This window comes from Aptenodytes forsteri, unplaced genomic scaffold (genome assembly GCF_000699145.1).
Source record: "Aptenodytes forsteri isolate BGI_AS27 unplaced genomic scaffold, ASM69914v1 Scaffold338, whole genome shotgun sequence".
NCBI lineage: Eukaryota > Metazoa > Chordata > Aves > Sphenisciformes > Spheniscidae > Aptenodytes > Aptenodytes forsteri.
In genome coordinates this window covers 1,002,728-1,018,757 of record NW_008795124.1, presented here as the reverse complement: position 1 = coordinate 1,018,757, position 16,030 = coordinate 1,002,728, and the positions used below count along the sequence as shown (strand labels likewise).

The 16,030-nt window shown below is 36.2% G+C and overlaps 1 protein-coding gene across 1 annotated transcript in view; it reads right to left on the bottom strand.

Moving 5' to 3' along the window:
* The window catches only part of ATP9B (ATPase phospholipid transporting 9B (putative)), a 161,772-nt gene that overhangs the window by 24,842 nt on the left and 120,900 nt on the right, over positions 1-16,030 (bottom strand). Inside the window, exons 13-14 of the mRNA XM_009277184.1 lie at positions 10,287-10,399; positions 6,232-6,480 (exon numbers count right to left, since the gene is read on the bottom strand). Coding sequence (XP_009275459.1) covers positions 6,232-6,480; positions 10,287-10,399 — 362 coding nt within the window. The remainder of the gene's footprint in view (positions 1-6,231; positions 6,481-10,286; positions 10,400-16,030) is intronic.

Genomic DNA, 16,030 nt, shown 5'->3' with positions numbered 1-16,030 from the left:
TTTTTTTCCAACTGTGATGCCAACTTTTTTTTTTTAAGGAAAAAACCTCTCCTACAATAAGTTCTATTAGCCTATGACTCCCATTTAATAACTCCAATGAAAATAATCATGTGGCAGAAAATGCTACAAATATCTAAGCATGGGAGTCAATAGTCAAAATTAAGGCCGACATGTAAGACGTAACAGGAGTTTGCTTCTCTCTGGAGTGATGTTAGGTATGTACAGGACTGTTCCTTACATAGCCCAACTCAAAGCCCATCTCTGAATTCTCCTGACCTTTCCCTGTGAGGGTGAATAACTTACACAAGGAAGGGCACTCTCATTCCCTCCGAGATTAACATCTTCCTTAGCTTCCTCTAGACCAACAGGAAATATCACTTATCACCTCGCTGCCTTACTAATTTTCAGTTAGGGGAATTGCAACACTGTGTCCCTTTGCTCTGTGGAAAATGTAACTACCTCTAGTTACTTGTCATCTTGGGAGCGTGATGGCATGAAGAAGTCCCAGTTAAACAAAATCGGATATGGTCACTTGAAAAAGTGAAACACGCCTTGCCTTTGGGCACATAGGGTTATAAATCCACAAAGCGAGGTATTTGAAGCAGCCTGCTGAATCCTGAAGACCTTCAGTTACCGGATCAATCCTAGAAGGCTGTTACTGCTTGGCAGAAGGCCAAAAAAATGCCCTAAGGCTGTTTTTGCTTGCTTTAGATACTCCATCAATCAGGACTGGAGCATACAAACCATCATACTACTACCGCTCGCTTTGAATTTTGGGTTGTTTGAAACTTAACTGGTCTTAGGAACCTAATCCTCTAATTTTGTTTTTTATAACAATATTTTGAGAGAGAAAGCAGAAGTGAAAAAAAAACCAGTGACCCACCCCACTCTTAGCTTGGGTAAATTGAAACAGATTGGATACTTACTTGACTCAAACATAACCTTTTATCATCCAAGACAGAATAGCAATGTATTTCTATGAAAAAAATATTCAAAACCCTATTTAGACTGAAACTCTCAAGGCCCTGAGTGCACCCTCCTTCCTATGATTTTAGTCAGCTGTGTTCAAGGCCAGCTCACCGTTAAGAGCTATAATGAAGAACGTTTAGTCAGCTGTGTTCAAGGCCAGCTCACTGTTAAGAGCTATAATGAAGAACAGCTCGAAGAAGCCTCCATGGAGGCTGCCCTCCCCCTTTCCTTTGGCTCTCACACTTGGTCCTGTGAGAGCTACATTGCAGTCACGCTGCAGCTATGTCCAACACTTGGCCACGTACCCCACTGACCCGGCCCTGATAGGCAGACACGACCTCCTGGCTCTGGACCTGCCTCACCGCCATGAACTCTCCTTGCAATCACCAGACTGGCTAATGCTGGCAACTGTCTCGGGACCTGATCCTGACTTAATGATTTGACTTCTTGGCTTGAATTCAGACGTGCCTCATCACCACAGTCCTGTATAACAATCTATACTCTTGACTGTCTCTGGTTTCCATCATGGGACATGCTCTTTTCACCTTGCTTGGATATTGTGGGGCTGTACGCCTCATCACTGAGGCCACTGTCTCAAGCAGTCTGGCTATCATGCTCAGCTCCTGGTTTCCCTTTCCTTGTGGGCCAGCCTGCCATTGCTGCTCCCCAGCAGAAATATTTAACTGCTCAATATTTACAAAGTGCTGCTCAAAAGAGTTTATGACCAACTAATTGTCACTTTCAACATACAATATTCCCTTTTGAGCTAACATCAGTTTAAGAAAAAGATCCGCTGCCTCATGGCTGGTGTTGGCAGTTCTTTTCCACCCCATCCAGCAGTTTGGGAGTTCTCCCCGAGTTGTGCTGACAGCTTTTCTGGAGCCATGCTATGAACCTGACCACTTAAACTGAAAAATGACCCATATAAATAAAGGCTTCAAAGGTTTTGGCATATATGAGGGAGCAATTTGTAGGGTGAGAGAGAAGGACTAGGGATGGAAATTTTGTAAGCTAGTTTTGCTGCTTAGAAGAACTCATGTAACCAACCTTCATTTATTTCAGAGTATTTAAGAGCATCTTCACTGCAGACAATAGGATCTACTTTCAAAATCAAGTTGCCGTGTAAGATATACAGAGGTTATATGTGTGGTATTTTGAAGTTAAGGCTATTGGTTTGGAAACAGGGAAGAAGCAGAGAGATTTCTTTTTCCCACTGCCTGAGTGTTCCCAACAGTTTCTGTTTGGATTGTTCAACAACAACTCACATATGTTTCCAATCAGCACTGATTTGTTTATATTTATAAACAACTGATTTGTTTATATTTTAAAACAATGATTTGATAACTAACATTTGCAGTCCATCACTTTTCATCGAGAAACTTCATAATTAAAATAAAATTATTAACTTAAAAATACAGCTTGATCATGTATTTTCATATATACATGATACACATATCGCATGTATCATGTGAAAAAACTGCTGATCAATATTCAAGACAAGCTATAGAGTAGTTATTCTTTGTGGGTCTCGAAGGTCATGAAAGTGATGGTTCTATGCTGAGTGATTTGCTTTTCACAATACATTGACAAAACAACACAATTAGTCTTGCTTCAATAAGCACACACAACAAAATGAATTAAACAATACAACATGTCTCATACATTACAGCTTCACTTTTGTAAATACAAAAGCTGCTTCACTAAGGGCATATCATATCCCTGTCTGTTTTTAAATGATTGGCTTTGTATCCTTGTAATTAATTTTAGCAACTCTGTTGTCTCTGGACAGAAACGTTGGAATTGAATAACTGACCACACTTCAAGGTAGTATTTAAATATTCAAAATCCTGGAATTAGAAATGCTTGAGAATATAACAGTGCAGGACAAAGCATAACCAGTAAATAGCTGGTTTATGAGAGTAAGCAGTCATTAAAAATCGTGACTGATCAATCTTTTCTGACCAAGGGGAGCAAAGGTCTTCAAAGGCTCCTGTTCATAGCATGCCCCTGAATTGCTTGGGTCTGTGACCTTTGAACTCCATTGCTATACCTACTTAGCTTATATCCTTTTATGATTGTTCATTACATTAAGGTAGCTGGCTTTCTACAGATGAGCTGAACCCACACCTATGATGTTGGCCAAGTAGGAGCCGTTTTCATTTTTTTCAGTGAGTTCTCAGTGAATGTTTATTGTTTGCTATGCTACAGCTGTAGAGGACAAGTGACAGACAAATGAAACTTTCCACTCTTTCAGAGAAAATGAAATATTGATCACTTATCATAAGAAACAAAGAGCCTGGCATAAGTAGGGTTCACATTATGAATACACAATCAGTTACTTATCTCAGGTTACTCTGACAATAGATAAATACATCTTTTATGATGAATGTACCTACTTCTAAATGTGCATACTTTGTTATGGTTATATTTTATCTGTATACGGATGCACACATACACACAGATGTGAAGAATTTCAAATGAATTCCTCAAGTCAATTCATTAAGTGTATAGTGTGTCAACGTATTACTAAACTGCTTCTTATACTTTCCTACATGGTTTATACTTACACATTGTTCTCTGCTCTTTATATGCTATGGTGATATCACGCAATATTATATAATGCGGCAGACAACTGTGCAAATAACATCTTCTTTCAAAAGTCTGCAGTCAAGCCAGATCCATAAACAAAATCTAAGAGAACAGAGTTCTAATGTTGAGAAAGTACAATGCATAAAACTGGTTAAGTCTATTAAATGGTAATGTTGCTTATTAACCAAATATGTTCTGATAGGTCAGTGCTGAGGTTAAACAGAAAACATCAATTGAACCATTTCCCTAAATAAAGCTCCAGGGTGCAATATTCAAAGCACTTTATTCAATAAAAAATGCTTTTAAAATGGTACTTTGGTGATTGGGAAACATTGGCATCATCCGTCAGCCTAACTGCAGGAAAGTTCAATAAGCTAAATAATGAACCATTTACATTATTTTCCTTAGGCTCCAGTGATTTGCAAACATTGCATCAATAGAACTCTTTAAAAAATTATGATAAAGACCTGCTAGTCTTTCAACTCTTAGGCTTTTTGCTGTCATGCTGCAATTTTTATGCTGTTTAAACGTTTTTTGTAGCTTCATCTTTTTATAAGACTCCATTTAGCATCTATTTCTCATTATATTAAAGCATATTTGTTCAATACAATAATATTACTAGTGTTTCAAGCATTATCTTTGAGAAATGAAAAGGAAATTTCATGCTGTCTGTTCTAAAACGTAAGTTTTTCATTTCACTGTCATATAGTTTGAATGTGTGAGTCAAGATGATAAAAAAAATAAAAATAATTATTACAAGGATACCTATGCTTTCTCTTCCTTGGAGCACTAACCATTTCTTTGTTGCTGACTTCCTCTTCCACTTCCCTTTCCACCCTGAGTCCCAGATCTGTCGTATTAGCATTTTATCAACTTTCCTTTCCTCTTTCCAAGGTCAAATTCCCTGTCTTCCCAGGGCACCACTTGCATAATTCTGAAGTCTTACAGCTGTTTTCTTTAGCAAATATGGGAGGAGAATTGCTCTTTATGGTAATATTTTCAGGTTCCAAGCAACTGAATGAATATACAAAAGCCGACAGGGAGAGAAGAGCAAGTGGGAGAAAAAACTCACATCATCTCTCTCAATTGCACGTCTCTTCACCTGATTTAGTAATACTTTTGGCTGTTAAAGCAGAATGTTTACTTAATCCATAGCTGTCATCATACCATCATAGGTAGATACTTGCTCATGCAGTCTTTCATTATATTTACTAATACCTCACAGGCTCATTACACTGATCTATTTAGTGAATATGAATATATGTGTATATGAAAATTTGTACGCATGTGCATAATACAAGTCAAACATACAACTACACTAACAAACTGTATTTACAGTGTATCTCTGGCATAAACAAATGCACTTCCAGCATTCTCAATTCATAACGCAGATCAACCCACACTATATAACACCACATTATTATGGATTATTGATTTTAGCCAAAGAGCAGCGTTGCAAGTCCTGCCTAGAGTTTATTTTTAAAAATGTTCCGACTGCCACTTTTTAAATCACTGAGAACCAGCCACTTCTTTATATCATACAGTCCTTTGACACTATGAACTGTGTTTATAGCGTCTGAAATGCATGTAATGCCTGCTAGTTCGGTACTACATGAAGACAGACTGAATTTTATTTCTTGCATTCCTAAAAATACTTGTTATAGACTTGTTACGTTTTGCAATTACAGCTTGCTGTTTGAATTGCTAAAGTTTTGTTAGTATTACACATGGTGATATATTAGACATGTAAACCAAATGTATACCAAGAATAATAGGCTATGCTGTGGCAAGATGAGGTTTGTGGAAGAAATATTATCTTGTATTAGATCAACTTGTATAGCTAGGAAAATATACGGGCTTTCAGATACACATTCCCTTCTTCATATCTTACAACAACCTTGTTACAATAACTCAAATCCACTGAAAGCAGTGGGATTTGTTTAAAATTTGGATTTCAATGGAAGTCAAATGCATGTTTTTATTGAAATGGGGTTTTAAATTTGTGCTACACTTGATGCAATTTTGACTGAACCCCGAAGATTATGAAGCTGCCTAGGGTTTGAAGCTCAAAAGCTTTTCTACAGGAGTATCTGAGGTTTGGATTTTTTTTTTCCTGTTAAGCATCTATACATTCCACTAACTGGTAGTGTCTCAGTCAGCTAACAAACCTGGTTGTCCATCACTCAAAGCAGTTTCATATTCCCTTTTGCATGTATATGCTATGATTCATACATGGATTAATGTTTTGAGAATACACCTAATAACTTTAATTGCAATACTCAGTATTGATCCCAAAGCACTGACTTCACAGACCTTTTAGTCAAATAATTGAAAACACTTTTATGTAACAAAGAAACACCAGATCTTTCCTACAGCTGTAGAGGAAATAAAAACAGATTACTTGAGAATACACCTAATAACTTTAATTGCAATACTCAGTATTGATCCCAAAGCACTGACTTCACAGACCTTTTAGTCAAATAATTGAAAACACTTTTATGTAACAAAGAAACACCAGATCTTTCCTACAGCTGTAGAGGAAATAAAAACAGATTACTGCTAATTTTAAAGAAACCCCAGCCCAAAACACTCTTCTTTCACAGTTCTGCTCTTTTTAACTTAGCTTATCCTGCTCTTTATGAGATATTAATTTTTTCACCCTTGCATACTAACCTCATCAGGGCTGGAAGCCTGGTAAGTTCGATTTTCATCGCTGAAGTCCTGATCCACCTCCGCATATTCTGTTTCTCCAGACACACCAGCCCGGGATTCATATACTGGGGTCACATTGTGGCACAGTGCAATGGCCTTCACTGCTTCATGTATCCGACTGCTGACACTCTTGCGGACTTTGGGTGCAGACAACTGAGGTTTCCTAGATGGTGTCGAACTCGTACCGTTTCCACTATTCTGAGAGTGCACCTTTAAGACCCAACACAATGAATAGTAAAACAAAGTTCAATAATGGAAACAAAACATGAATACTAATATATATATCCGATTGTTCCCAATACAAAGGTTGATAAATGATAAGGATGGTAACCATTTATTTATTTTATATAACCTAGTGTTAACTCGTTCAGTTTGTGATTCATGAAAACCCTCATCTACTTCTCCGTAGAACTGATACATAACTGTGGGTTCATCACCTTGCATTTGTAGTCAGATTTCAGTAACAGAGCCTGCAGACAATTGAAAAATGTGAAATGAAAACAAGTATGCAGTAAAAGGGATGAATAGGCTGACTGGATTCTGCAGAAAACCCTGCTTCCTCTTATCAGAATTTACTTTTTTCAGTGATCTGTCACAATAGTCCTTTAATGTCCTTCACATTCTATGAATTGTTTTTTAAAAAGTCTTTAAGCCAGCAACCAATTGGATGAGTTCAGAAACACCAAAACAAAACTGGAAGGGTGGTGTTTTGTTGTTGTTGTTTAGTCTCTTTGTCACCTGTGTACATTCAGAGGTTGGAAACTCCAATGCATTAAACTGAAAAACACCTTTTCTTTTAAATCTTCACCTAAATCTCTGTATTTTAAAGACCACCACATTGGAATGGAACAAAAGAACAAAAGCAAGGATCATTGAAGAGTATAAATATTAGGAGCCATTAAAATACAAATATTGCTGATTTAATTTATAACTACACAATTTCTATATTATTTGTGAACTAATGCAGTTTGTATGCTTTTGCTGCAGGCTGAAATTTGTTTGTCCTTACAAGAATGCAATATCTAATAAAATAATCATGCAAAATAGTTTGACACATATTTGAAGATCACATCACAGTTGCATAAATATTAGGAGCCATTAAAATACAAATATTGCTGATTTAATTTATAACTACACAATTTCTATATTATTTGTGAACTAATGCAGTTTGTATGCTTTTGCTGCAGGCTGAAATTTGTTTGTCCTTACAAGAATGCAATATCTAATAAAATAATCATGCAAAATAGTTTGACACATATTTGAAGATCACATCACAGTTGCATAACCACTAAACTAGCACTATTTTAAGTTATCCTTCAGAAACGCTCAAGCACACGACTAAATTAGTCTTTTAAGAGAAAGTACTATGTGTTTATAGTTAGTTGAAAATAAGTGGGTTTGGGGTTTTTTTTTGTTTTGGGTTTTTTAAAACTCAGCACATTAAATATATCAGCAGTACTACCAAAGGCTCTTCTGTTGACTCCAGGGTAACTCGGAAAACCTCTTCAGAAACCATGCTTTTTTCCTCCTGACTGCAATCTGCTGAACCGTGAACATTCTGCCCATCAAATTACAGTGTTGTCTAATAAAGGGTTTAACTTTCTGCTCATCTGGCACTGTTTTTCAGCTACTGCTTTAAACTTCTGCATTTGCATTCTGCTAACGCTGATGCCATTACAGCCGCAAATAAATTAAGCTGATTTACTCCTTCTGAATTATGTTATGTTTATTGATGCTTGTATAATTTAATTTCACACAAATTCCATTAAAGATTATGCCCTCTATCACAAAATGCTTCCAGTGGGGAAATATAATCAGGTTATAATAGATTTGTGTGTTACATTAAGATGACAATAGTCTAGTAGGTCCACTGTAATAATAAAACAGAACACAAACAAGGGATAAAATCAATGTCACACAAGAACCACTGCCTAGCTAACTGGCAGCTTCTATTATCATAGATTAAATAAAAACCTCACCATACTTTTCCAGATTGAAACAATTGTTTAATAGTTGCTTGTTTTGTTACCAAGACGCCTTCATTTTTCTGTTTTAAAGAATTGCTACCAACACACATAATCAAAGCATTATTTAAACATCGAGTAGTGTTATATAAAGCTGGAAAAAAAAAAAGGAAATTCCAAGAAAGTTCTTTTGATCGTCTACTAACAGCAATCCTAGATTTGGGAAATCTTTTCCCACAATTGATAAAAAAAGCTTCCCTCACATTTCTTACTGTTTTGAAAAATTCAGTGCCAAATATGTTAAAGTTATTAAAAACTTAATTAACCATGGGTACCACTCATTAAATTTTACAACAAACTAGTAAAAGCTTTAAGCAAGTAAGAATTCCAGGAATCATGCAATTCTTTTCAGAGAGCATATTTAACCCCAAAATACGAAAGCAGTGTTAATGAATATGCCTCCTCTAGAAGACTGGTGCTTAGTTGTCAAACTCAGTCAGACCTAGGTGTACCAGCTCAAGACTGTCAGTTAATATTATTTATTGCTACAGTTGTTACTGTGAATACCCAAACAACCCATTATAACAAAACTATGTTTGGGTGATTTTTATAAACATTGTCAGGTAGCAATTACTTTCAGTAACCCATTCTGAACCAAACTGGACTGCTGATCTTTAGGTAAAAGAGCTCCATATCTCATTTCCAAGGCATATTATTGCATCTCAGTTACTATTCATGGCTATACCTACTAAGAATTAAGCTGAAATAGATTTATCCAGGGAAAAGGAATTCAAGAAGTGGATCTGTTGATCTGTTTAGATGGGAAATAATACAGAAATTGAAGTTGCAGACTAAAAACTTATAACATACATTGCTTATTCACCGCTTTTCCTCCTGCCTCTCTTCCCAAAAGCTACAAAATATTAACTGAGTCCAGCATGGTGTCAAACAGCTAGTTTTTAATTTTTATTTTAAGCAAATGAGAAGAGAGCCATAGTTCAAAACACAGCACAACTAAAGATTCAAATCAACTGCTGATCCTACAATCCTTTTACAGAAGAAAATGAGGACACAGACAAGGAGGTCAGTCTACAAACTTAACTGGGTCAGCCAGTCATGTTTGTGTATCCAAGTTAACTATGGAAAAGAACTTTTATATAAAGTTTTATCATACTGTACACAACATATGGAAATATTAGTTAACCTATCATTTATTTCCTCTTCTGTCAATTTTTTTTCTTTGTTGTTTCAAAGAATAGAAATAAAAAAATAAAGTAAAAAAATTCTTCCTAATCTCAGAGTGGAATCAGGTGCTTAGGAAGGTTTGCAGAAAGCACCCAAATAGTTTACACACATGGGAGATGCAAGTGATATTTGCAGAATTCCATCTTCCTCCTTCATCCCCCAACTGACCCACAGACAGGCAGGGAGCCACAATCTTCTTGTACACTTTCCAGACCAAGCACTCTTACATACCAGAGGAACACTTCGCTCTCAAGCAATATGGAGTTTTCCATTTTCTCCCCCACACTCAATTTTATGCTGTTTGCAATCATCTTAATTTTTTTAAAAACACTTTTTAGATATGCCTTTATAAATTTTATTTTGACAACTATTTTTTTACTTTTTGGTTATACCAATTAATGTGGCTTTTCGATGTCTGTTCTTGATGAATATCTTCAAAGATATAATTACTGTTTGTCTTGTTCTGGACACTTACTTGTAATTTGTAGTCTCTGTAATGAATAGCTTACTCTTAGACAATTTGGCAGGAAAAAGACTGCACTGCACAGACAGGTTAACACAGATTTCTGCTAGTGGGGAACAGAAAAGTAAACTCCTTTAAGTGGGTATTAAGAGGAACTTCAGAATCAGAAGAGAAGTACGTACTGTCTCACATTTTTCCCCTTTCATCATATCTGTTAAGAGATACCTACAAATGAAAGAACTTTCATAGCATCTCAAATTTCTAGACATAATCGGTCACAATAATGGTTCAATGCTGTTAAAAAAATCTCAATATCAAAGGTAAATATTTATGAAATGAGATACCTGTGAATAAGAGTTTATAATATGACTCTGAATTTCATCCATTGTGTCTGTTCCATAGGACACAGTACCTAGGTGGAGGCGCTTAAATATCATCTCATTCTGTGTAAGTGTTCCTGTAATAAAGAAGTAGTATATCACAAAGCAGCAAAAAATACCATGAGAATTTTGGAAAGAAGGAATGAATCATGAGTTAGCATCAGTTTAGTTAATTAAAGGAATGTTTGTGAAGAAAGATCAGGGTTAGTCATACTGGAAGAAATCACTGGTTCCACCTTCAAGCTGATTCTGCCAACACAACTGAATATACAAACTTGAAAAAAGACAAACTTTCCTCTTCATATGAAAGACAGAAAATGCAGTATCTGGATGGAACCGACTCTCAAAAGCCAATGCAAGAGTTTGCACCATGTATCAGAAAATCTAAAGCAAAAAACAAACCCAAACCCCAAAAATTCAGATATCCCGCACTTCGTGTACGAAGGCAGACATTCTGGCAAAAGGGCACATTCAATGTTATCTAGAGCAAGTCATTAAGACCTAACATCACTTCCAAATTTGACAGATTTGGCCTCCAACCGGAATAAGCCAGAATGAACGAAATCAGTGTTTTCAGAGCTCACTTCACATTTGTAAGAAAATACAGGGTGTCAGTCACACACTGACACTTTGTGTCCACCTCCGCCAACTAGTGACATCCTCTGGTTTGGAAAAGCTCTAATTGAGGGGTGGGGGCTTCAGCCTTCCATAATGGGGCACATCAGGCAAAAAGAGGTCACTATCGCCTAGCTTCTCATGGCCAGCTCACAAAAGATTATTTTGATAATGGCCCTTTCTAAAACTTTTTTCCTATGGTTACTCAGCCAAAGTGAAATTAATATAGTATAAAGCTATTCTTATATTTAACCACACAGTTTGGGGTCATTAAAATACATAAATCTGATGATAAAAAAATAAACACAATACCAAAAGTGACATTCTTGAAGCTTCTACGATATTTTAATATGGAGGATATGATAATTATCTGTAAATAAAAATTGCAGAATAAAATATTTCATATTAATTTTATCTCAACTATTTTTATATCATATCTTTGTCCCAGTATGCCAAAATACACAGTAAGCCACAGGAAGAGAGAAGACTAAAAGCATGACATATGCTGTAATTACTATCTGGAAAACAGAACTGTTTGGACAGTTAGCATCTAGTTTATGCATCTAATAGGGCTAGAACCATTAGTGATCTTCAAAGGTTCGGTAGGGCTGCAAAAGTCTCATGTCTTTCTCAGTTATACTTGAGATGTCTACCACTCCTACTCCCTGGTAATATCTGTACAGTGACACTTCATCTCAATTACTGTACCATCACACTGCACTATCAAACCATGCCTTCCTGTATTACCAGCACTAGATGATCATTCTATATTCCCCCTCTACCATTAAAACACAACAATTCCCCTTTGCTTTTCCTTACACATTGTTGAGGATTTTTTTTCTATAGTCCTATTATTTGAATTTTAAAGAATATTTAAAATAAGGTTTATGTGAAATGCATACATTCTCCACAAAATATGCCTAACATTATCAAAAATTCACACAAGAAGTAGAATATTCCCAAGGTTGGAAAACAGCCCAGGAAGACAATGTTCCTGATCTCTAGAATTAGAAAGTCAGAAATTTTTGGTTACTTTTATACAAGGGATAAGAAGATTATTTCGTTTTTACAGTAATAATATAAAACCGTGAGAAATTACTACTTCCGCCCTTAGAAGTTGTATTTTTATTGAGACCTTTTGTTAAATTTGTTGAATAAATTTTTTAATTATAGACCAGAAAAATCCAATCTCCAGTTTGCACATGAGAAACATGAAAGTTTCCACTAAAAAACATGAGACTAGACTAAAATCTCCATTTCTAAAAAAAAAAACAAAACCAAAACCCACCCACTTTGTTCAACAATGTTTATTGCAAGAAATTTCCAAATAAATCTGCATCACCTTCCTTACTTTCCAGGCATTCTAATATCTTCTCGGTGCCCTTACCTTTGCCAAGCCTTTGAATTAAAATAAACACTCCCTAGGAGTTGTGAAACTAAATGCTACTCAAAACTTGAGACAGCAGGCAGCTGTCAAACCCGCTTCCTACTAGTTCTGTAATTGCTGCTTGGGAAAAATGAGCAGGAAACAAAATTAGCCCTATGATTATTATATGGAAAGATTATTTCTTCTGACACCAATAAATTAGTCCAACTCCAAATCATGCTTGGTGAGGGAAAGGTAGATAGGTGGAAAATTTGTGTGTTCCCCGCCCCCCCCCCCCCCCCCCACAGCAACCCCTTCTCAGCAAGCAGATAAGAAAATGTGCTCAGAAAATTTTTCTGAGCAGGAAAGTACGGATTTTCCTATCTTGCAACAATCAGGAGCAAGGGAAGGAGGTTTAGGAAAAATGGGCAAGGAAGAAGAATCAACTTGTAAAGACACAGAAATAAACACTCTGCAATCCTGATTCAATACTTGCATCCTATACTTTACTTATACGATCCTTTTTATCAGCTACAGTAATAGGAAACTTCTATGACATGAAAAAAGGCTGCAAAAACACCTGTACCTGCTACACAAAATTGTAATCCAAAAAAACCAACCCACCAATGAAACAAAACAACAATTACAGTTTGCTCATGCTTCTTAAGGTTAGTGTAAGGCTTTCAACAATAGTCACAATAAACCTGATGTGTTATTAGACAAACATGGGTAGCTGCATTTATGAAAGTGCTCCCAAAAATTTCTGCAAATAAAACAAAATACACCTTTTGCAGTCATCCCCATGGAAGTTAAGTTTCACCACATGTGCAAATTAAGAATTTACTTCTAAATTCTCCTAATGAATGAAACACCGAAATGGGACAGAAACATTCCCAACAACTTGTTCCAACTATTACATGGTGCCAATCAGTCACGTTTTAACTTTAGCAAGCAGTTGTGTCTTAAATTGTAGTCTTTTAGTTGAAGACTAATACACCTTGACAAAACAACACACCTTTTACTTTATGCCCCAAAATGCAAGCCCTTCAAATATCTAGAGGTAGATTTTCTAATATAGCCCACTTTAGGAATGATAAACAACCCAAAACTGAGCTCTCTAGTACTTATCACCTTGAGCAGACTAAAAGCAAGCAGTTGTGTCTTAAATTGTAGTCTTTTAGTTGAAGACTAATACACCTTGACAAAACAACACACCTTTTACTTTATGCCCCAAAATGCAAGCCCTTCAAATATCTAGAGGTAGATTTTCTAATATAGCCCACTTTAGGAATGATAAACAACCCAAAACTGAGCTCTCTAGTACTTATCACCTTGAGCAGACTAAAGAACAGTGAAAGAGCTTCCTCTTTTTTATACTACTTTTTCAAGACCTACTTATCAATTCCACGCTTTCAGGACATTGCTAATATGAAGAGTTATTAGATAAAAAAAGCTTATTTTAGAAAAGCTTCCAGAAATTATGCTAGTCAATATATGATCTACTACTACTATTCTACATTCTTAAACTTTGCTCTGTAATGCAGGTACCACACAAGGAAAATATCCTGACAAAAAGTTAGTATACAATTGCCAAAGAAAAATTTAGTATGTTCTTAAATGAAGCCAAGAGCTTTTTTTTTTTTTTTTGCCTACAATTGTATCATTAAACACAGAGTAAAGCAGGCAAAGAGGAAATTAATTTCTAAGGAAAAAGTCCTGAAGGCATCATTCCCTGGGTGGCAACAGATGTGATTCACAACAAAGCAGTAGAGTGTTTTTATTTTGTTTTTGAGAAGCAGATGCAGATCTTTCTGATCCTATATTACTAGATGGTAATTTGGACCAATATCAACAATCTAAAAAGGCCAAAGCAAAAAAGCAAGAAAATATGTACAGCAGAAGAATTAATAACTTTGTGAGAAACAGAGAGTAACTTTTCATAAAAGATGAGTACTTTGAGCTATTTGCTTGAACAGATAAAAAGTCAGTGTAAATGTGACCTATGGAAACTTCAAGGGAAAGCGGGCTCAACGCTCTTAACTAGACTGTTGGCAACAACCTGGAGACGCAAATTCTTTCTACGAACCCTGGAAAAAATATAACGTGGTATAGAATGTAAAAAGAAAATGAAAGAGAACCCCACGGTAATCACATATATAGAATATGTTTGCTCACTCAGCTGCTCCACTTACGAACTGGCCATAAACATAACCACCACAAAACCTAAAACCAAACAAACCCCAGTACAACTCATTAAGAATGAGGGCAAAGACAAAGAGAGCTGAGATGTGTTTATTCTTTCCTGGGCAGAAAGTAACAGTAGAGGTAACAGTTAACACAGTTATGAATAGCAGCAGCTATTTCCTCTGCACCTTCTGCCTCCCACAAGAATGATAGCAATATCCAAGAGCAACATCCATACTCCTTGGATGCACCGTGTATTTTCAGTCGATGAGAGTCCAACAGAAGCCACAAAGTAAGGATTCCTTTGACTGATCTACTTTGAGTGCATGTCTGGAGGCTTCCTGTAGGATCTCTCCATCAAAACTTTCCATTCCTAGTCTGCTCTAGTCACCCTGCAACCTTAGCGGTACTAAAAATCAGAGGTAGAGGAAGTGTAAGGGCAATAGTGTGAATATATATCCATCAAAGTGAAGTGAGGAGATGTTATTCCATCAGCATTTTTTTTTAATTACTCTTTCTCTGTGGTAGCTTGTGTTGAACACATAAAGACTCAATTAAAGTATACCTTAAAAGATTAATTTTCAGAAACAATTACTGAAATTCATTGTTCTAGTAGTACATTACATTAGTCACATTTAATGAAAAAGCCCATATACGCCAACCTCTAACACAAGGCTTTCCCAGAAAAATCAAGAATCCCATTGCTCTATGCATCTGTTCAACTATTATATCTGTTAAGTATCTCATTTGGTCCAAACACCCGCTAAAATGTTAATTACATAACTCAAATACAAATGTATGCATTAGTAAATAACTATGCTTGGAAGACTGTACACGTTTGTTTCAGCTGAATACTCTGGTAGTTGTCGTGAACAGCAGAAGGTTTGCCATCCCACATCCTAAGCAACAAAAATGTTCAATAAATATTGCTGAGCATCTTTATTTTTCTTTCACAATCAGAATCTTTTTGTACCCTGGAGAGGATGAGATATCATGCTCAGCTGCCCTTGGAAAATGCTGGAAACCGCTCCCCCCTGTAACTGCCCCCTCCCCCCCACCATAACGGATGACGCCTTTCTGTCAAACTTATATGTGATTCAAGTCCAAACAACATGGCGTTTTGGGTAATGGATGCTATAATTAAAATGTGAGTCCTAAAAAACCTGTTGTTTTAGTGGGTGTTTTTAGTAATGGCTTTGTTCTACATGAAGATAAAAACTCCCTAACAAAGGAATTAATGTATTGCTTTAATAGGCTGCACCCTGAGTTAAGTTTTAAAATTTATGAGTTCTCTGCAGCATTGTTCTTTAAACAATGGCATTGTCAAATGCAACCAGTGAGAAGATTAAAGTTCTCCCAGCAGATTAAGTACAAATTATCTGTCCTCCTGTTTCAGCATCATTTGTTCATTTATCACATAACGTCTAGTATTTCTGGTCAGTGTCAATATGCTCTGCATCCTTGCAGTTAACAGATGTCTTCTCTTGTCGAATGAATTACTTTATGTTTCACGCACTGGTGGCCGCAGATGTGTCACTATAGC